The sequence below is a fragment of the Schistocerca piceifrons genome, chromosome 2 (assembly GCF_021461385.2).
Source record: "Schistocerca piceifrons isolate TAMUIC-IGC-003096 chromosome 2, iqSchPice1.1, whole genome shotgun sequence".
NCBI classification, from domain to species: Eukaryota; Metazoa; Arthropoda; class Insecta; order Orthoptera; family Acrididae; genus Schistocerca; species Schistocerca piceifrons.
This window is the reverse complement of record NC_060139.1, coordinates 447,228,562-447,251,904: the sequence shown is the minus strand read 5'-3', so window position 1 is coordinate 447,251,904 and position 23,343 is coordinate 447,228,562. Positions and strand designations below refer to the sequence as shown.

At 42.0% G+C, this 23,343-nt stretch overlaps 1 protein-coding gene across 3 annotated transcripts in view; it reads right to left on the bottom strand.

The window, feature by feature from the left end:
- Nucleotides 1–23,343, bottom strand: part of LOC124777201 (ATP-dependent DNA helicase PIF1-like) — a 111,100-nt gene that overhangs the window by 71,655 nt on the left and 16,102 nt on the right. For all 3 annotated transcript variants that reach the window (XR_007015693.1, XM_047252516.1, XM_047252517.1), the window contains exons 2-4: nucleotides 6,191–6,285; nucleotides 1,658–2,205; nucleotides 1,345–1,453 (exon numbers count right to left, since the gene is read on the bottom strand). Coding sequence is in view for 2 of the 3 variants with exons in the window: in XM_047252516.1 (XP_047108472.1) it covers nucleotides 1,345–1,453; nucleotides 1,658–2,182 (634 nt within the window). In the remaining variant the exon portion in view is untranslated. The remainder of the gene's footprint in view (nucleotides 1–1,344; nucleotides 1,454–1,657; nucleotides 2,206–6,190; nucleotides 6,286–23,343) is intronic.

Genomic DNA, 23,343 nt, shown 5'->3' with positions numbered 1-23,343 from the left:
AAAGGACGGGTATACACTCGCGCGCGCACACACACACACACACACACACACACACACACACACACACACACACACACACACACACACACACATCCATCCACACATATACAGACACAAGCAGACATTGGTATATGTCTGCTTGTGTCTGTCTGTGTGTGGATGGATGTGTGTGTGAGTGTATACCCGTCCTTTTTTCCCCTTAAGGTAAGTCTTTCCGCTCCCGGGATTGGAATGACTCCTTACCCTCTCCCTTAAAACCCACATCCTTTCGTCTTTCCCTCTCCTTCCCCCTTTCCTGACGAGGCAACCGTTGGTTGCGAAAGCTAGAATTTTGTATGTATGTTTGTGTGTCTATCGACGTGCCAGCACTTTCGTTTGGTAAGTCACATCATCTTTGTTTTTAGATATATTTTTCCCACGTGGAATGTTTCCTTCTATTATATATAAAAACAAAGATGATTTGACTTACCAAACGAAAGCGCTGGCAGGTTGATAGACACACAAACAAACACTAACATACACACAAAATTCAAGTTTTCACAACCAACGGTTGCTTCATCAGGAAAGAGGGAAGGAGAGGGAAAGACGAAAGGATGTGGGTTTTAAGGGCGAGGGTAAGGAGTCATTCCAATCCCGGGAGCTGAAAGACTTACACCTTAGGGGGAAAAAAGGACAGGTATACACTCGCGCGCGCACGCACGCACGCACGCACACGCACAAGCAGACATTTCATATTTTTCTCACGTGGAATGTTTCCCTCTATTATATTCCTGTTGTAATTAGTATGTTGCTGTCTTTCTCCATCCTTTTCTACTGTGTCAAACGTGTGTATTGTATAAATAACCTACAAATACATCAGCAGTCTGGTACCATGTTTGTGTTGTAAAGAATGTATGGAATGAAAGAAAGAGCAGGCAAAACCCAGTAATGGCACATAACACACTCTTCTTGAACAGCAATTAATAGAATGACCAAGCCTAGCACCCATCTCAAACAGATCAGTTCTAAGTTTCACGTATTCCCATTTCACCAGATGGATTTAGTATTTAACCCACAGCATAGTCAAAAAGTCTGGCGATCACATAACTTTACGCTGCCACATCCCTTGCCAACTGAATACTGACAATGGAAGGTGCTTCCACAACCAGGGACTGAACCAACCCCAAAAACCAGCTTAAGCATTACTACATTACATGTTGAAGAATAGTCAACAGCATAAATTCTGCAGCTATAACCCTGAACGGTACTTCCATAAATAAAAGTTATGGTAATAACACATCCAAAATTGTATTATAAACAGTGGCATAACTGGGTTTCATGCACTGCCTGTTCCTGAAAACTGACCTGTAAAAAATATGTTTTGGCCCTTAAGAGCTGCTTCTAACACCTGCTTTTGCTCATCTGTTAAAGGACAGGGGTCTAGACCTGAGGCTATCCGAATTTTCTTGGTGCCCTAAAAAAATAAAAAAAAATAAATAAAACAGAGCACTAGCAAAAACAATAATTCTGGTGCAGTTTGTGTAACATCGTCTTAACATGTTTTACAGCACATTTTAACCATGTGTCTTACTTCCTAGACATTTTATAATCCTTACATTGTGACTGTATATTAGAAATATATTCAGCAATAATGCATTTTTCTTCTAATGATACTAACCATTACTTGCATTGTTTGCAATGGCCTCTTCTTCCCAGTTGGTGGTGTAGTTACAGTATTCGGTAAGCTTACTTTTGCCTTTGCTTTATTTACCTCTTGCAGAGTAACTGGACTTATTTCTTGCATTATTTTATCTTTTGCAGACAGTAACCTAGATTTAATGGGAACCTTGGTAGAAGCAGTATCTGCACTTAATTTTATAAATACGGTCTTCAGGAACGTCAGAAGGTTTACCGGTGGTGCATTTGAAATCAATAAAATTAATTTTTGAAGTTGAAAATTTATCGATGCTTTCCCTTCTGCCATAAATTTTTTGTGAACTGTTATCCCTTTCAATTGGAACCTGTTGTTAACAGAAGTTCCTTTTTCTGTCAGGATTTCAAGAAATATTTCCCTGAACTCATTTCTGATGAGCCTTAAAATGACATTCTTAAGAGCAGATTTTCTCACAACACAATTCTGTGAATTCAGCCATTCCAGCGTAACTGAACAAGACAGTGTAGGGCACTCCGCAGCATTTGTCATGTTGCTTTGTAAACCTGGAACAACTGTACATAACTTCTTAGTAGAAAAACAACAGAATGATTAAAAATTTGAAATCTGATCTTAACTTATATAAAGTGATATACTCACCAGTAAAAGAAACAAGACTAAATAAACATTTTTACAACAGACGCAGAAAGATCCACTTCTTTGGAACTAGGCATTTTCCTTTGATAGTGAAGATGAATTGGAGAAAGAAAGGCAAAAATATTTGGCAGATATACAATGTCATTGCGTAAGTATGGATTTGAACCACTGTCCTCCCAAATACGAGTCCAGATACTTACCACCACACCACCTCACTTGGTCCCAAGAGGCAACTTTGTACAAGATATAAACATAGCACACAAAATTTTGCATGAGAGCTATAATTTTAGTTCTGGTAGGCCAGTCTTGGACTGACTGGTGGTCTAAGAGTTGTATTTTTGATTAATAAACAAAATGTCTTCTGTCCCAGGTTCGAAGCCCACCACCACTTAAATTTTGAATAAAAGTTATCAGCAATGGTGGCCAAAGACTTCTGGAATAAGAAGTCACTCCCATTCTACCAACAGCCTTTGTCAAACAGGGCAGACGAGGGGACAGAGGTTCAGGGCACATCCTTGCCCTTGGGGTGGTAAATTGCCCCTGACGGCTGAAGAATCAGCAATGACAATGGCATTATGATGCAGAATAAAGTAGAAACCACTGCAATAAATACAAAATGTGTAGCCATAGGACATGTGGCCTGTAATTGCGGAAGTGTCATGATCTCTGCACGGGCAAAACATTCTGGACTAGTCGTCCATTTGGAGCTTTGGGAGGGGACTGCCATTGAATAATCAATGAAAGGAAAAGGATAATGTTCTACGAGTCAGGGCATAGAATGTCAGAAGTTTGAACATGGTAGGAAAACTAGAAAATGTGAAAAGGAAATTCTAAGGCTCAATATAAATATAGTGGGTGCCAGTGAAGTGAAATATAAAGACAACAGGGATTTCTGGCCAGATGAGTACAGAGTATCATCGACAGCAGTATAAAATATTACAATGCAGGGCCGGCCACTGCATACCTAACTTCATGCATGCAGTGTGTGCGACTCACCCGGGGCCAAGGCCCGGCTTCTCACTCAGATTTACTTAGTCCTCTTCTAAAATGTCCAGAATAGTGCGAATTTCATTTAGCATTGCAGTGTGGCATTTTTCAGTCAGCACAACTCTGAGTTCAGCAGGACTGTGATGTCAGCACAGTTTATCCTTCAGTGTTTGTTCATGGTATGAAGGATGTTCACAAGTCAAGTGGCTGTATGCACAAAAAGGGGCAGTCTAGCAATCTTGGCATCACAATCCTTTAAGATGAATGGGAATGACTGAAGAGAGGGATGAGAATTCCCAATTCATCTATGCGATGAAAGAATTTAAAGATTTAGCTGACAATGAAAGAGCAAAAAATTACAGTGATCGATAGATGGGATTTACTGAAATCACACGCATTATTCCATTGTCAGTCACAGCTGTTTTCAAGGGAACTGAACAACGAATACAGAAACTTCATATATTACTGCAAAGTAAGTTGGTTAAAGGTATACTTGGGAAAGGGCAGGAGTTACAGGAAGATTTGAGTCAGATTACATCAAGGCCAGACAGAGATTCCAAAATCAAATATAGGTTTGTAAGACACACCAAGGAAGCAAATATAGACTCAGATCACAATTTAACAGCGATAAAGAGAGGGCTGAAGTTTAAGGGACTAGTTGGGATACAAAAGTACTAAGGAATTAAGAGATACACTTAAAAGTTCTCTGAGGCTATAGATAGTGTGATAACGAATAGCTCAGTAGGCAGTTCAGTTGAAGAGGAATGGACATCTCTAAAAAGGGCAATCACAGAAATTGCAAAGGAAAACACAGGCACAATAAAGGTAATTGTGAAGAAACCATGGGTAACAGAAGGGCTACGTCAATTGATCGATGAAAGAAGGGAGTACAAAATTTTTCAGGGAAATTCAAGAGTACAGAAATATGCTTAATTTAGAAATGAAATAAAGAGGAAACGCAAGGAAGCTAAGGTGAAATGGCTGCAGGAAAAACAGGAAGAAATCAAAAAAATGTATGGTTATCAGAACGACTGGCTCAGCATATAGAAAAGTCAAAACAAACTCCAGTGAAATTAAAAGCACAGGTGACAATATTAAGAGTGCAATGAGAATTCCTTGGTTAAATGCAGAGGGGAAAGCAGGTAAGTGGTAAGAGTACACTGAAGGCCTCTGAGGAAAACTTGTATGGAGACGTGATAGAAGAAGAAACAGGAGTCAATAGGGAAGAGAGAAGAATCTGAATTTAAAAGAGCTTTGGAAGACGTAAGATTAAACACAGCAGAAGGGATAGATAACATTTCATCAGAATTACTAAAATCATTGGGAGGAGTGGCAATAAAACAACTATTCATGTCGGTGTGCAGAAGTTATGTGACTGGCGATATATCATCAGACTTTTGGAAAAATGTCATCCACAATTCTCTAGACTGGAAGAACTGACAAGTCTGAGAATTATCGCACATCAGCTTAACAGCTCATGTTGCTGACAAGAACAATATACAAAAGAATGGAAAAGAAAACAGAGTATGTTAGATGACGATCAGTTTGGCTTTAGGAAAAGAAATTCGATGTTTGATTTGTCGGACTAGAAAAAGCGTTCAACAATGTCAAATGGCGCAACATGTTTGAAATTCTGAGTAAAATAGGGGTAAGGTATAGGGAGGGAGGGAGTAAATATACAAAATGTACAAGGGCCAAGAGGGAACAATAGGAATGGAAGACAAATAATGAAGTGCTCTGATTAAAAAGGATGTAAGGCAGGGGTGTTGTCTTTCACCCCTACTGTTTAATCTACACATCGAAGAAGCAATGACAGAAATAAAATAGGTTCAAGAGAAGTTAAAATTCAGTGTGAAAGGATATTGACGATAAGATTTGCTGATGGCATCACTATCCTCAGTGAAAGTTAAGAATAAGTACAGTATGTGTTGAACGAAATGAGCAGTCTATGGAGTACAGACTCTAGATTGAGAGTAAATCGAAGAAAGACTGAAGTAATGAGGGGTAGAAAAAATGAGAACAACAAAATTAACATCATAATTATTTATCACATAGTAGATGAAATTAAGGAATTTTGCTACCTAGGTACAAAATAACACATGACAGACAGATCAAGGAGGACATAAAAAGAAGACTAGGACTCTTATTCCTCATCCTGCACTAGCTTCCACAATATGGGTATTTTGAAGTTTTCACTCTGCAATACTGCATTTTGTGCACTACATATTGCACTTTTTAGTAAGTAACTCAATATTAATCTTACCTAAACCAATTGCTCCAACATACTGAAGTTGCTGGCTCTTCTGTCTGTCCTCCCTACTGGTAACGTTTATAGCTTCCACTCTGATTTTGGTATTGAAGTTTTGGCTTGGGTGGAGGAACCATGGGACACCCCCTCTCCCCCCCTACGCCAGTAAATTTAAGAACACACAATAACTAAAACAGATGCTAGAGTATAATTTGAACTCATCCACCTAGTCTTACATGTTCTCTCCCCACACTCTTTGTATTCTACACCGTTTATGGTTAACAGGCCCCTGCTCTTCAGTCATCCCCTATCTTTGAATTGCATTTTTATTTCTGCACACTATTAACACCCCTTGCATACCACTTGCCCTTTAAGGCCACTTGTTAGTATTATTTTATGACAAAAGTGTAAAATACAATGTGTACATAACAGTAACTCATCCCTCAAGGTAAAGTTATGAAACAGATTTGAGTCTCTGTTATACATTCAATGATTACAAATTATCTTCATTGTAGTAACAGTATACTATTTCAACAATCTCACTTCCCATCTAATTTCCCCCCCCCCCTGACAAAACTGCTATCAAATGTAGTACATTTCTGCCTAGCACTTTAAAAATACACTAAAAGCTATACATTGAAATACAAAAAATGTAAAATTATACTTACTGTTAAAATGTTTGGTAAAAGAAATTCAGCACTGCTCTCTTGCCAAGAAACAGCTCTTCACCAGTCTGTCATGTATAGTATATTGCTGTAACACACTGGAAAAGAAAAGATTCCAAACTTTACCCCTTGATGAATTGAAAACTGACTTCTACTACATGTTTTAGATTTGCAGATCCATCATGTGTCACTGTGACTAACAACACTACAATAATTGGTTGGTTGCATATTAAGGGAGTGAACAGTGAGGTTATTAGTATCTCTGTCGAACAATGGTTCAATTCAATTCATTGCCATGAATTTTAGATCAGTAATTTGGAAACTGTCAAAAGGTCATAAATATTCAACGCTTGATAACATACAATGTTTTACATTATATATATCATTACGAGAATGAAAACTCTTCTATCTTAACACAAAAAGGGGACTATGTCCTAGGCAGAATTAGGGATGTCAAACAAGGGAACTAGCTTTTTGATCTGTCTGGCAGCTTCAGCTTCAAAGACTTTTAAATAAAAACATCTCGACACACACTTACTTTTCACTTTTTAGTATTAGTACCTGCGTCATGTAATATAATACAGGGAATGGAACTTTAATAGTGGCAATTATTTATTTACAGCTCTTACAAAATAGATACTTGTTTCAAAGTTTTATGGACCTTCAAAGTAGTCACCAGCATTGTGTATAACCCATTGCCAGCAATGTGGAAGTCACAGGATACTCTCAGAGCAGTGCCAGTTGTGTTGACAGGTCGAGCGGTGCGGTCTATTGCCCTACGAATTTGTAGCAATTCTGAAGCGAATGCAAAGTGTTTCCTTCAGTTTAGAAATTGAGTTGAACTCATGAGGGCTTAAGTCAGGGGAGTGCAGTAGGTGGTATAGCAATTAGCAGCCCCATCAGTCAAACGAATCAGTACCATCTTGCACTGTACATTCTTGAGCATTGTCCTGCAAAATGATGGTCAGGTACTGCAGAAAGTGTCATCATTTCTGTCTCTAAGCTGGGTGTAGGTTGTGTTCATTTTCATAGCAGACGTATTTCAGTACTATGTGGATTACCTCACACTTTTTTTTTTTTGCACCATACAGATATCTTGCCTAAATCATTCTGCAATTTGTTTTAATCACTAATGACTTTACAAGATGGTAAATGACAGCATCATCTGCAAACAATCCAAGAGGGCTGCTCAGGTTGTCTCCTAAATCATTTATGTAGATCAGGAGCAGCCGAGGGCCTATAACATTTCCTTGGGAAATGCCAGATATTACTTCTGCTTTTCTCGACTTTCCGTCAGTTCCTACAAGTTGTGACCTTTCTAACAGAAACTCACAAATCCAGTCACACAACTGAGGCAATGCTCTACAGGCACAAAAGTTGATTAGAAGCAGCTTGTGAGGAACAGTGACAAAAGCCTTCTGGAAATCTAAAAATATGGAATCAATTTGATGTACAGGTTGGTTGCACTCATTGCTAAGTGATGATAAAGTGCTAGTTTTGTTTCATAAGAATGATATTTTCTGACTCCACGCTGACTGTTTGCAAATAAATCACTTTCTTCAAGGTAATTCATTATGTTCGAACAAAGTATATGTTCCAAAACCATACGGAAAATCAGTATTACTGATATGGGTCTCTCACTCTAATCACTCATTTCCTTTCTTGGGTGTTGCTTTGACTTTTGCAATTTTCCAGTCTAAAGACCTAAAGGTACAGTTCTTTCGATAAGCAAGTGATTGCATACGATTGCTAAGTATGGAGCTACTGAATCGGCAAACTCTGAAAAGAATATGACCAGCATACAACCTGCACCAAAGGCCTTGCCTTTATTATACACTAAGGAATCTACTTTTAAGTTACTCATGTTGGCGGATGTTCCAGATTCAAATTCTGAAGTATTTACATCTTCTCTGGTGAAGGGTTTTTGGAAAACTGTGTTTAGTAACTCTGTTTTAGTGGCACTGTTATCAGCGACATCACCATTATTATCAAGCAGTGAAAGTATTGAGCGTGTACTTTATATATAACCAGAATCTCTTTGGATTTTCTGCCAGATTTTAAGACAGTTTCATTGTGGAAGCTATTACAAACATCTTGCATTGAAGTTCACACTAAATTTCGAGCTTTGGTGAAACTTGGCGAATCTTGGGCATTGTGCATTCTCTTCAATTTGGTTTGCTTCCTTTGTTGCTTCTGCAACAGTGTTCTAACCTGTTTTGTATACCACGGGGGATCAGGGCCATCTCTTACTAATTTGTTTGATATACACCTCTCGATTGCTGTCTACACTATTTCTCTTAATTCAAACCACATATGGTCTACGCTAACACAGTCAGATCGGGAAGAGTGGAGACAGTCTCTTAGAAAGATGTATATACACATATTAAACGACCATATTACATAGATGAACTTACTTAAAAGCTTACTATATTGCTAACTGAAACAACTTACACAATGAACAATATATCGAAAACATACATCTTGTTATTATCTATTATCTTAAAATTCTTGTAATTTTTTAATTCAGGTATGCAATAATGAAAACTGAAAATTAAGTAATCATTGCTAGCAAACCTCAAGTGAACAATTTTGGTGCAAAATGTTGCAACAATCAATTCGAATGAAGTATGAGTGTGATTGGCTGAAGTAAGCAGCACAACTGCGAAACAATGTCTACACAACAAAATACTGCCAGCTTTTCAGTCCAGTCCTGTACAAAAATTGACAAACTTAAGCTTGTTTTGCCCAAAATTAAATTTCAACAAGACACACAATAGTTTTTTTAACAAGACTCAGTAAATTATTTTCTACTGGTTAGAAATAAGATGACCTTTTTCTGACACTTATTTTTATATAAATTTTTGGGTTACTTTAATTTTCTGCATTGTCATCAATAAAGCTTTAAATGCTTCATCAAACAGCAAATAATTTTGTGCAGTGCTGCGCATTATCCGGTTTTATGCATGCATTGTTTTGCATGTCCAAAGCTTTTTCAATGATTTTAAGCCACTGGTGAACAAAACCTTTAATGTGTGAACAATAAAATGATAATCAACTGTACTACCCAGTTCTTTTTTTTTAATTATATCCAAGTGCAGCACTTTAAAAAATGGTTCAAATGGCTCTGAGCTCTAAGGAACGTAGCATCTGAGGTCATTATTCCCTAGAACTTAGAACCACTTAAACCTAACCAACCTAAGGACATCACACACATCCATGCCCGAGGCACGATTCGAACCTGCAACCATAGCGGTCACACGGTTCCAGACTGAAGCGCCTAGAACCGCTTGGCCACACCGGCCAGACACAACACTTAAAATGCAACACATTTCTACAAAACACAATTTCTTGTGCAAACGCATGATTTTTCACATGTAAAACCTAAATGATGAAATATTTTTGCAAATGCTTCTTATAATTACCATAAGGATATATTTTTTAATATCATGTGTATCATCTGAAAGACTCAGCACACGCGATTCGCATAGAACCAGATTTTACGCGCGTTTTATGTACAACTTTAGACCACTGTATCATGGCATCAAATAAAGCTTTCAGAAAACAACAGCATGACCATTAATTACATTCACCTGTTTAACTTCTTACAAAATTTGAACCGAGTCATGCAAGTCCGAAAAACAGAACTGGTGCGTTTCAAAAATCTCCCAGAAAAACATGTTTTTTGTATGCACGATAAAAGCAATCAAGATCTTTTTCAGTTAAAACTTTTCTTAGACTGAGCGTTGCCACACTACTCTACATTGTCCACACTGACACGTGCATGCCTCAGTAATCCTCAAGTCTATGCATACCCGTGTGGGTGGCCATTGCATTTTTTTATATTTCTTAATTTATAATGTATATGTATTTTAAAGTTTCTATTAATTATATTTATTTCTTATCATTCTCTATGATCGAGGAAACAGTTCCTGTGATCTATTGACATTATTGTGATACTTTGGGTGTCAGCTTAATCTTATAGACAAACTTGATCAGTTGTCTATTATATATTTAATGTACAATCATATTACAGTAGTCTGTAGATCACAGTCTATTTGTCTGCGTTGTCTCTCTATCTGAAAAAATAGATGGATTGGTTCAGAACGTAGGTCAGAGCAAATGAGGAGTTTCACAGTGTGCATCTGTAGCCAAAGAAATCACAGTTGCATCTAGCCTCTGCCAACCCAATTAAAAGCAAAGAGAATTAAGGAGACAGGAATGCTTTCTAGCTAGGCAATTCATAATGGTAAAAGTAAAAAGGCTAAATACATAATGGACACTAGTTTGACCATCAATTACAAAACAAGGTGTGAGATTAATCAGGTCAACAAGGGAGAGATGTGTAGTGGTTATTAAAAAAGAAAAAGAGAAGAAAAGAAAAGAATGAAAATGTGGGAAGAAATGGTGAATAAAAAGGGGTTTTTAAAATCGTTAATGACCGTGAAAAAAAGGAAAGAATGAAATGCAAATCGGACTTCGTATTACAGAAAAGTTATCGGACTTCGTGATTTGGAAAAGCTATTGTTGGGGTGGTCCTTGTGGCATTTCTGAGCATAAGTCAAACCAATTTCCACTACAAAAATTATTTGAAAAAGAAAACAGAGAATAACAAATGTGACTAACAGGGGGAAATGGCGTAGATAAGAGTTCATCCTTTACCATGTTAACATGTCTTCTTTCGTGCGGCGTCCAGGTCTTCAAAAATCTCATACTTCATTTCTGCGTGAAAAGTCTGCTCCAAAATCTTGCAATCGTCCAGGAATCACTAATTTATACAAATTAAAATCATCTTGATACTGAATGCAATTTAATTTACTTTGCTACTTCCATCCCATGAATTTCATAACAACTTCCACAATACGTCTACACATTAATAAGTTTTTTCGTCTTAATCAGACCAAGACCAGCTAATAAGTTTTTTATGTCTGAATTCAACTTCGGCTCTCCATAGACAAAAAAGAAATGGATAGAAAAAAAAGAGTTACAATTTTAGTATTTTCTCTGCCGTCGAGTGCTCATACCGCTGCGAAGGTATAATTTATGTCCGAGGGAACGACTGTAGCACAGCAAAATTCAAAGTCCCGCTACAGATGCCAGACGAGTGTGCTCCGCCTTCAATTCATTACAGAGAGGAAAACCAACCACTGCATCAAAGGCAATTAAAACAGAGTAAAAGAGGGATGAGTGAGGAAGCTGGCAAAGGAGACACATCCAAGGGACTCGGACCTCGCCTGCAGCAGGAGAAACCCAAAACAACTCCTGCTAATCCTAAAAGTAGTTTAAAATGTATATTTGATGATAAAAATCGCTTGCATGGAGGCAATGGAGAGGGGTTCAGCTATCCACAAGTTAATCACTAACATTGATGGAAAAGAATCCAGGAGATGATGCTTAGCATGGAGAGTCAGGAGAGGGACATTTCAACACAATCGAGGTATTGTCTGTAAGGACACACAATCACAACAATTGTTATGATGGACAAAAAGTAAAACACAGTCAACAGGCCATGTGTCATTCGCCAAAGCAGCCGAGAACTCTGATGGCAAACATACATTAGGATGTAAGTGGTTAAAAAAGGGCATTCAGTCGGGAAATGGCAAACTGTCAAGAGTTGATGACAATGAGCAGAAAGTGGTGGGGGATCATCACGTAACAAATGGCAATGGCTAAAATTACAGTGTGCAAGACACATCCTAGCTAAAATGATCTCCTTGCAGTAAGAGGGCCAAGAGAAAGTTGGCCAAGCTGCTGTATGAAGCCAAGGTGGTGATGGGTTCACACCCATCAGGAAAGTGGCAGGTACCAGAAGGCAGCAAAGAAGAGGGATGTCCTCCATACTGGTGGTCAGAGAAGTCATCAAAGAACAGGGAGTAGGTAGGGCGACAAATTTGGTTCAGTTTTGTTTTGTTTTGTTTTGTTTTGCTTTGTTTTGGGGTGCAAAAAAACAACTGGGGTCATATGCACCCAAGCAAAAACTATAGAACACGGAGACATGAATTAAACAACTGTAAGTCAGTCCCAACTGACATAAGTGAGGACAGCTAAAAACAGGAATGTGGAGAAAGGGCCAAAAAAAACACCATACAGAAATGAAGGTCCAAAATCTAAACATTACATGGCCTTCGCCATATTGCTTTGGCGGATAAAAAGTAAAACGTGGTCGTAAGCCCACGCATCATTTGCTAAAATGGCCGATAACTCAGATGGCAGACCCAAGCAGCAACGTAAACAGTTCCTCTGGGAGAGGCTTAATAATCCGAAGCTTATTCCTGTGAAGGGAGGACTACTGGTGATGCCAAAAGGACACCACCTCCTGACAGACGGCAACACAGAGATTGTCGGAGGGAATGTAGGAACTAGTGGGCTGAGATATAAGGAATGCAGCCTTGGCAGCAGCCTCATTTCCCGCTAGACCGACATGACCAGGAACCCACATAAACATCACAGTGGCTCCACCAATACAGAGCAAGTGACAGCTTTCCTGGACCTGCAGCACTAAGGGATGGGCGGTGTACAGCACACAGACTTTGAAGGGCACTGAGTGAGTCTGAGCAGAGGACACAATTGAAAAGTCTGTATCGCCAGATGTACTCCATGGCTTGATACAGGGTGAAGAGCTTGGCTGTAAATACTGAGGAGTGTGCTGGAAGCTGATATCTAAAGACACAGCCGACCCCGCCGTCAGTCTGAGAGCCATCAGTGGCCGTCAGTCCGAGAGCTATCAGTGTATATAAAGGTACTATCGCAAAGGTCGTGAAACTGAAGGCGAGGCTGGAGTAGTGCCCTTAGGAAGCAAATGAAGGCCAAGACAGTGAAGGGTTCGCACCCACCAGGAAAGCTGCAGGTAGTGCTGAGTTAAGCCGCCACAACAAGTGCCGGAAGCGGACTCCATGAGGTAACAGAGAAGAGGGACTCGCCCCATACCGACGATCAAGGGAATCATCGAAGAAGGTGGCATAGGATGGGTGGCCACACATGGCAGACAAATGGCACGCATACCTGCCAAGGAGAAAGTCACAGTGGCAAGACAGTGGTAGTTCCACAGCTTCAGCATACATACTCTCAACCGGGCTACTGTAAAAGGTGGCCAAATGGATACCACAATGGTGGATAGTGTTGAGACAGTGTAAGAGGGATGGATGTGAAGACGCATAAAGAAAGCACCAATATTCGAGTTTCGAATGGACAAGGGACTGGTACAAATGGAGGAGAGTGGTTCGATCGGTACCCCAGGAAGTATGATTGTGGACACATACACTGAGGAACCGTGTACAGTAGGCTGCCACATAAAGACATGTGGGTGGACCAAGAGTGTTTCCAGTCAAGCATGAGCCCCAGGGATTTCATAGCTTCAATGAGCGGAAGGGCAACAGGACCAAGATGTAAAGACAGTGTGGGAAACCAATTGCGCTGGCAGAAATTCATACAGACTGTTTTGTCTGTGGAAAAACGAAAGCCATTGTCAATGCTCCAGGAGTAAAGACGATCAAGACATTGCTGAAGGTGCTGCTCAGTGAGACAGGTCCGCGGAGAACTCCAACAGATTGCAAAATAGTCAACGAAAAGAGTGTCGGAGATGCCTGGCAGTGGTTAGTGTTCCATCACCTTGAAAATGCAGCTGGTGAGAGAAATGGGGCAGTAGCTAGAATGAAGGTGTTTGTCCTCACCTGGATTAGGTACAGGTATGACAGTGACTTCACACGCCAGTGCCTGGGAAATGTGCCCTCTGCCCAGATGCGATTGTGCGTATGTAGAAGAAAGGGCTTGCCTGCAAGAAAAAGGTGCTGCAACATCTGTATGTGAACATCGTCTGGGGCTGTGGCGGAGGATCGGGATAAAGTGAGAGCATGATCTAGCTCCCTCATACTAAAGGTAGCATTGCAGCACTCACTGTTCTGAGAAGAGAAAGGTATTGCCCAAGCTTCCTCAACTCTCTTCCAATGGAGGAAGGCAGGATGATAGTGGGAAGAGCTCTGAATCTCCAAAAAATGGCAGCCCAACGTGTTTCAGATAACAATGGGTCCACTACGATATTGTCTGCTACTGTCAGGCCTGAAATTGGTCAATAGATCTTCGTCCCAGAGAGCCGTTGGAGGTTGACCCACATGACGGAAGAGGGAGTGGAACTGTTAAAAGAACTAATTAATGAAATCCAGGTAGTTTTTTTGCTATACAAAATAATGCAAAGACACTGTGCATGCAACTGTTTATAATGAAAGCAGTTTGCCACTGTAGGATGACTGTGAAGAATGCATAGAGCACATCTCCGTGCATGAATTGCGTGTCTCAGTCCACCAAGAATCTGGGACTCAGCGTGGTAAAGAGGAAGTGCAAGGAATGGAACGTTCTGCAGCTAAGGATAACTTTTGTGAGATATTCCACCTCATCATTACAACTGAGGAAATCTTGTTCTTCGAAGGTCGCCAGTGAGAAATAAAGCTACCAGTGAGGAATAAAGCTGCCCGTTAGCCTTAGTGAGCTGGCATTTGGGTGTGCAGGCAGGTGGGGTAGGAGTCAGCAAACGGATAGTACACGCAAAATGGTCATTCAAGTAGGTGTCAGAAAAAAACAGACCACTCATGATGATGAGCAAGCTGGGCAGTGCAGAAGTATAGGTCCAAATGGGAATAGATGTGTGAAGGGTCAGAAAGGAAAGTGGATGCTCCAGTGTTATGGCAGAAGAGGTTAAGGTGGTTATGATGATCAGCGAAGAGGCCACCTTTGTGACAGGTCCTGGGGGAACCCCGATGGGTATGATGCACATTAAAGTCGCCAAGTAGCAAAAATGGGGGAGGTAGCTGCCCAATAAGCTGAAGGAAGTCTGCCCTCGTGACACTGAATGACGGAGGGACATAAATGGTGCAGAGGGAAGAAGTCAGGAGGATCCTGCTCCATGGGGTCCACAGAAGCATTGGCTTACTTGTGCTGTTGGTCTGTGGAGTCCGACGCTGAAAAACTGTTGGTGGTGCGCACCGGTGACACAGAGGCCGGCCGGGCTAAGGTATCTCATGGCGAAGAGGATCTTCGAATCGGCAAAGGAGAAGACCATTTGCCTTTGGTGGATTTCTTCAAGCCTTTATGGTTAGAGGAAGATTCGGGTATTGGTTGGCTGGAGGGATGTAGGAAGTCTTCAAGAGAATACTCTTTCTGTCCTTTCTGGCCTACCAATTGTGTAGCTGATGGCTACGCCCCTTGGTGTGAGAGCTGAATGGCTTGTTGCACAGCTGGATGGGGGACAGCAATGCTACCTCGTCACTGAGCAATTTCACAACCTCAAAGCTGAATTGTTGGTCGCATGTCCACATGGCCATGTCCTTCATGAAGTGAGGAGGTAACAAGAACAGGACTACAGGTGCCACACGGGAGAATGCAGGGTTTGCGACTAGCCAATAACTTGCAAGCAACTGGGTAAGACACTTTTTCCTTTACCCAAGTCTCCTGGACAGCCCGCTCATCAATACACATTGGACAATCCCAAGAGGTGGCGGAATGGCCACCATTGCAGTCGATACAACAGGGAGGAGGAGGCAGACAACCACCCTTGTTCCATTAAGTTTCGGATGTGTAGCCACAAGAAATCTCCTTCTTCTAGTATTTTGGCTGTATAACGTTCAGCCATCTTCAGAGTGAGCCACAAGACTGCCACTCCAGGGCTCGCTTCGTCCCTTTATACTGTTGTACCACGCGACTGCGCATGCGGCCACAGATGCAAATGCGCCAGAGACGTTGGTCGGCGGCAGAGACGTGCATAATGCGCGAGTTGTATCTATGACTCCGCAGTTGATCTGTGTTGGCATATCGATATATCATTGTGAGGTGCACTGTGATGTCGTCTTTGTGAATTTACTACGGCAAGTGCCGGATTCCATGATTTATCAAGATTGAAACCACTGATTGAAGATGGCTGAACGTTATACAGCTGAAATATTAGAAGAAGAAGGAGATTTCTTGCGGCTGCACACCCGAAACTTAATAGAACAGTCTATGCGCCGCCAAAACCTGAAGATTCAAATCACCCTTGTGTGCATCCCTACTACTGGTTACACATTTGGCTGAGTGTCGACAAGACATTCTATGTTTGTTGTTGTGGTCTTCAGTCCTGAGACTGGTTTGATGCAGCTCTCCATGCTACTCTATCCTGTGCAAGCTTCTTCATCTCCCAGTACCTACTGCAGCCTACATTCTTCTGCATCTGCTTAGTGTATTCATCTCTTGGTCTCCCTCTACAATTTTTACCCTCAACGCTGCCCTCCAATACCAAATTGGTGACCCCTTGATGCCTCAGAATATGCCCTAGCAACTGATCCCTTCTTCTAGTCAAGTTGTGCCAAAAAATTTCTCTTCTATCCAATTCTATTCAATACCTCCTCATTAGTTATGTGATCTACCCATCTAATCTTCAGCATCCTTCTGTAGCACCACATTTCGAAAGCTTCTATTCTCTTCTTGTCCAATCTATTTATTGTCCATGTTTCACTTCCATACATGGCTACACTCCATACAAATACTTTCAGAAACGCCTTCCTGACACTTAAATCTATACTCAATGTTAACAAATTTCTCTTCTTCAGAAACGCTTTCCTTGCCATTGCCAGTCTACATTTTATATCTTCTCTACTTCGACCATCATCAGTTATTTTGCTCCCCAAATAGCAAAACTCCTTTACTACTTTAAGCGTCTCATTTCCTAATCTAATTCCCACAGCATCACCCGACTTAATTCGACTGCATTCCATTATCCTTGTTTAGATTTTGTTGATGTTCATCTTATACCCTCCTTTCAAGACACTGTCCATTCCGTTCAACTGCTCTTCCAAGTCCTTTGCTGTCTCTGACAGAATTACAATGTCATCGGCAAACCTCAAGGTTTTTATTTCTTCTCCATGGATTTTAATACCTACTCCAAACTTTTCTTTTGTTTCTTTTACTGCTTGCTCAATATACAGACTGAATAGCATCGGGGAGAGGCTACAACCCTGTCTCACTCCCTTCCCAACCACTGCTTCCCTTTCATGCCCCTCGACTCATAACTGCCATCTGCTTTCTGCGCAAATTGTAAATAGTTTTTCACTCCCTGTATTTTACCCCTGCCACCTTCAGAATCTGAAAGAGAGTATTCCAGTCGACATTGTCAAAAGCTTTCTCTAAGTCTACAAATGATAGAAACGTAGGTTTGCCTTTCCCTAATCTTTCTTCTAAGATAAGTCGTAGGGTCAGTATTGCCTCACGTGTTCCGTCATTTATACGGAATCAAAACTGATCTTCCCCGAGGTTGGCTTCAACCAGTTTTTCCATTCATCTGTAAAGAATTCCTGTTAGTATTTTGCAGCTGTGACTTATTAAACTGATAGTTCGGTAATTTTCACATCTGTCAACACCTGCTTTCTTTGGGATTGGAATTATTATATTCTTCTTGAAGTCTGAGGGAATTTCGCCTGTCTCATGTATCTTGCACACCAGATGGTACAGTTTTGTCAGGACTGGCTCTCCCAAGGCTGCCAGTAGTTCTAATGGAATGTTGTCTACTCCCAGGGCCTTGTTTCGACTCTGGTCTTTCAGTGCTCTGTCAGACTCTTCACGCAGTATCATATCTCCCATTTCATCTTCATCTACATACTCTTCCATTTCCATAATATTGTCCTCAAGTACATTGTCCTTGTATAGACCCTCTATATACTCCTTCCACCTTTCTGCTTTCCCTTCTTTGTTTGGAACTGGGTTTCCATCTGAGCTCTTGATATTCATACAGGTGGTTCTCTTTTTCTCCAAAGGTCTCTCTAATTTTCCTGTAGGCAGTATTTATCTTAACCCTAGTGATATAAGCCTCTACATCCTTACATTTGTCCTGTAGCCATCCCTGCTTAGCCATTTTGCACTTCCTGTCTATCTCATTTTTGAGACGTTTGTATTCCTTTTTGCCTGCTTCATTTACTGCATGTTTGTATTTTCTCCTTTCATCAATTAAATTCAATATTTCTTCTGTTACCCAAGGATTTCTACTAGCCCTCGTCTTTTTACCTACTTGAGCCTCTGCTGCCTTCACTACTTCATCCCTCAGAGCTATCCATTCTTCTTCTACTGTATTTCTTTCCCCCATTCCTGTCAATTGTTCCCTTATGCTCTCCCTGAAACTCTGTACAACCTCTGGTTCTTTCAGTTTTAATCTACAGTTCATAACCAATAGATTGTGGTCAGAGTCCACATCTGCCCCTGGAAATTTCTTACAATTTAAAACCTGGTTCCTAAATCTGTGTCTTACCATTATATAATCTATCTGAAACCTTCTGGTATCTCCAGGGTTCTTCCATGTATACAACCTTCTTTCACGATTCTAGTGTGGTTGAAATGATGACACTGGTAGCAACACATTGAGTTCAGAATGTACGGCCGGACTGAGATAATTTCATTGCCTGCTTTGATCTTGGATGGAAGCACAACTCTATCAAAGGTGAGGAACACAGTGCGTGTGGGCACTAAGAAGTAATCTGCACTTTTCACTACCCGATGGACGGCAATGACACCCTCATCAGAAAGGTACAACTGGATTTCAGCCTTGGTCAGACCATCGAACAGCCTAGTGTAAATAACACCACGGGAATGATTCACAGTTCTATGGGCCTCGACACAAACAGGGCAGCCGTGGAGAAGCAAGACGGTAAGCAGTTTTTGTGCTTGAGAATCAGAAGTAGTCTCCAAAAGCAAAGTGCCATTCCATAAATGAGAGCAGGGCCAGCAATTGCATCTGGGAATTATGCGTTACTCAGTCACCTGTTATGAGTCAGACGCATGGGCCGTCCTTCAGGAGTGCACAGGGAGGAAGATTACAAAGAGGAACCTCACACGCCAAAGTGGAGGAACAAGAGGAAGGGAAACAAAGAAAGGAAAAAGAAGCAAAAAACAATGTTAGACTGTTCTTATGTCAGCGACAGACGATGGAGCACATTCCCAGTAACACTCCAAACATGTTCCCCAAGGTAGGGGAAAAAGAATGACAAGAGGATAGACATGAAGCACAGAAGGGAAAAGATGCTGCAAAGGCTGGGGCCCTGTGGTAGCCAAGTAAGAACCCGCCAAAGAGTGGCGAGCCTTCTGGGGGGGTTGGGTGGCCAGGCATGGCAGACAATGGCATGCGTATATGCTGAGGAGAACATCACACTGGTATGACAGTGATAGTTCAGCAGCTTATGCATCGAGACTCCCAACCGAGTTGGTGCAAAGGTCCCAGTGGCCAAACGGATTCCACGATGGTGGATTGTATTTAGATGGCGTAAGATGGATGGACATGCATAAACAACATACCCATAGTCTAATTTCGATCAGACAGGGGATCCGTGCAAACAGAGGAGGGTGGTATGATCCGCTCTCCCGGAAGCACGGCTTAGGACACATAGGAGGAGGACCAAGAAAGTTGTCTACGAAGCATGAGCCACAGGAACTTCGTAGTTTCAATGAATGGAAGAGCAACAGGCCGGCCGAAGATGTAAAGATGGTGGAAGCAACCCATTAGTCCAGTGGAAATACATATGAACAGTTTTGTCAGTGGAAAAACAAAAGCCACTATCAATGCTCAATGAGTAAAGACGACAGAGACATCACTGAAGATGCTGCCCTAGGAGACAAGTCCGTGAAAAATCAACGAAAAGGGACCCGGAGATGCCTGGCAAGAGACAGGTCATAACAGCCTTAACGGATATAGCAAAGAGGACAACAGTCAGGATGGAGCCCTGAGGCACCCCGTTTTCCTGGGTAAAGATTTCCAAGAAGGTAGAGCCCACACATTTCAAAAACTCTTGTCTTTTGAAAATTATTGAAGGGAAACAGGGTAGGCTGCCTCGAAGCCCCATGTGTAGATAGTACGGAGGACACCAGTTCTCCAACAGGCGCCAGACTTTCTCAAAGAAATAAAAAATAAAAACAGCCACAGTCTGGTATTTTTGCAGAAAACCATTCATGATACTGGTTGACAAAGTGATCAGATGGTCAACTGCAGAACGGTGTGCTCAAAATCCACATTGAGCAGTGTTCAGTAAATTGCGAGACTCTAGCCATACCAACCGGGCATGAATCATACGTGCCATCACCCTGCAAACACAGCTGGTGAGAGAAATGTGTAGTTAGAAGGACAGTGTTTGTCCTTACTGGGGGCTTAGGTATGGGTATGACTATGGCCTCATGTCAGCATCTGGGAAATGTGCCATTTGCCCAGTTGTGATTGTATGTATGAAGGAGAAATTGCTTGCCCACAAGGAAACCCTTTTGCAACACCTGAATGTGATCATCATCCAGCCCTGGGTCTGAAGATCAGGATGAACTGAGAGCACATCTAGCTCTCTCAGAGTAAAGACAGCATTTTAGCACTCATGATTCTGAGAGGAGAAGGATATCGCTCGAGACACCTACACTAGTTTCCGATAGACGAAAGTGGGGTGATAGTGAGTGGAGCATGAAATCACAACGAAATAGCAGCCTAAGGTGTTGGAGATAGCAGTGGGGTCCACTATGGCATTATCTGTGACAGTCGGACTGGAAACTGGGGAATAGACCTTGATCCCAGTGAGCTGTCAGAGGTTGGTCCACATGATGGAAGACAGAGTGGAACTGTTAAAAGAAATAATAAATGAAATTCAGCTAGCTTTTTTGCTATCCTAGAAAATGTGACGACATTGTGCACACAACTGTTTATAATGCATACAGATCGCCACCACAGGATGGCGGTTAAAAATGCAGTGACCATGTGTCTGCACACAAACTGCATCATGGCATGCTGCAATCCACCAATGGACTGGGACACAGTGCGATAAATATCAGGTGCGAGGTATGGAACATTCTGTGGCAATATGGTTAATGTAACATTTGTAAGGTACTCCACCTGGTCACCATCACTTGTGGGGTAGAAGTCAGCAACCTGACAGCACATGGGAAATGGTCACTCAAGTACACTACTGGCCATTGAAATTGCTACACCATGAAGATGATGTACTACAGATGCCAAATTTAACCAACAGGAAGAAGATGCTATGATACGCAAATGATTAGCTTTTCAGAGCATTCACACAAGGCTGGTGCCGGTGGCGACACCTACAACGTGCTGACATGAGGAAAGTTTCCAACCGAGTTCTCATACACAAACAGCAGTTGACCAGTATTGCCTGGTGAAACGTTGTTGTGATGCCTCGTGTAAGGAGAATAAATGCGTACCATCGCGTTTCCGACTTTGATAAAGATCGGATTGTAGCCTATCACGATTGCAGCTTATCGTATCGCGACACTGCTGCTCGCTTGGTCAAGATCCAATGACTGTTAGCAGAATATGGAATCGGTGGGTTCAGGAGGGTAATACGGAACGCCGTGCTGGATCCCAACCGCCTCTTATCACTAGCAGTCGAGATGACAGGCATCTTATCTGCATGGCTGTAACGGATCGTGAAGCCACGTCTCGATCCCTGAGTCAACAGATGGGGACGTTCGCAAGACAACAACCATCTGCACGAACAGTTCGCAGCAGCATGGACTATCAGCTCTAAGACCGTGGCTGCGGTTACCCTTGATACTGCATCACAGACAGGAGTGCCTGCGATGGTGTACTCAACGACGAACCTGGGTGTACGAATGGCAAAACGTCATTTTTTCGGATGAATCCAGGTTCTGTTTACAGCATCATGATGGTCGCACCCGTGTTTGGTGACACCGTGGTGAACGCACATTGGAAGTGTGTATTCATCATCGCCATACTGGTGTATCACCCGGCGTGATGGTATGGGGTGCCATTGGTTACACATCTCTGTCACCTCTTGTTCGCATTGACGGCACTTTGAACAGTGGACGTTACATTTCAGATGTGTTACGACCCGTGGCTCTACCCTTCATTCGGTCCCTGCGAAACCTTACGTTTTGGCAGGATAATGCACGACCGCACGTTGCAGGTCCTGTACGGGCCTTTCTGGGTACAGAAAATGTTCGACTGCTGCCCTGGCCAGCGCATTATCCAGATCTCTCACCAACTGAAAATGTCTGGTCAATGGTGGCCAAGCAACTGGCTCGTCACAATACGCCAGTCACTACTCTCGATGAACTGTATTATCGTGTTTAAGCTATATGGGCAGCTGTACCTGTACACGCCATTCAAGCTCTGTTTGACTCAATGCCCAGGCGTATCAACGCCGTTATTACGACCAGAGATGGTTGTTCTGGGTACTGATTTCTCAGGATCTATGCACCCAAATTGCGTGCAAATGTAATCACATGTCAGTTCTAGTATAATATATTTGTCCAATGAATACCCGTTTATCATCTGTATTTCTTCTTGGTGTAGCAATTTTAATGGCCAGTAGTGTACATTTCAGAGACAATGAAACACTTTAGATGATGGGCACGCTGAACAAGTGCAGGACGAGAGGTCCAAATGGGAGCAGGTGTATATGGAGTCTGAAAGGAACATGGATGTTCCAATGCTAAGGCAGATGAGGTTGAGTTGATTGAGACGGTCAGCCAAGTTCTGAAAGAGCCCCAAAGGAAGTCACCGAGCAGCAAAAGGTGATGAGGGAGTTTACCAATAAGCTGGAGGAAGTCTGTCCTGGTGACACCAAATGATGGAGGAATATTAACGTTGCAAAGAACAAAGATGAAGCTAGGAAGAAAAATGTGGACAGCAATGACTTGCAGCTGGGGGATTAGTGAGATGGTGGACTATGATTATCATCCCGGATGATCATCACGACTGCCCTGTGAGGTGGAATACCATCCTCGGGAGGGGGAGGAGGGGGGGGGGTTGTTGTCAGCTGGGTAGTTGCCGAGTGCGTGCTTTCGAAGACTCAGTGCTGCAGGATGCAGAGGCTGGAGGATCCTGTTCCATAAGATCTACAGAGGTGTCAGCAGTCTCTCTGGGTTAGCCTGCAGATTTCACAGAAGAAAAATGGTTGGCAGTGGGCAGTGGCAAAACAGAGGTCGGCCGGGTGGGGGTATTGCGTGACATTACCGCAGAAGAGGATCGACGTAGGAGAAGACTGTTTGTCTTTGATTTCTCCAAGCCTTTGCAGTTGGCAGATGAAGACTAATGTTTGTGGCTGGATGGATGTAAAAAGTCTTCACGGGAGTATTCCTTCTGTTCTTTCCGGGTTGGCAGTTATGTTGTAGGTGCTTTCACCTGCCGGAGGCGA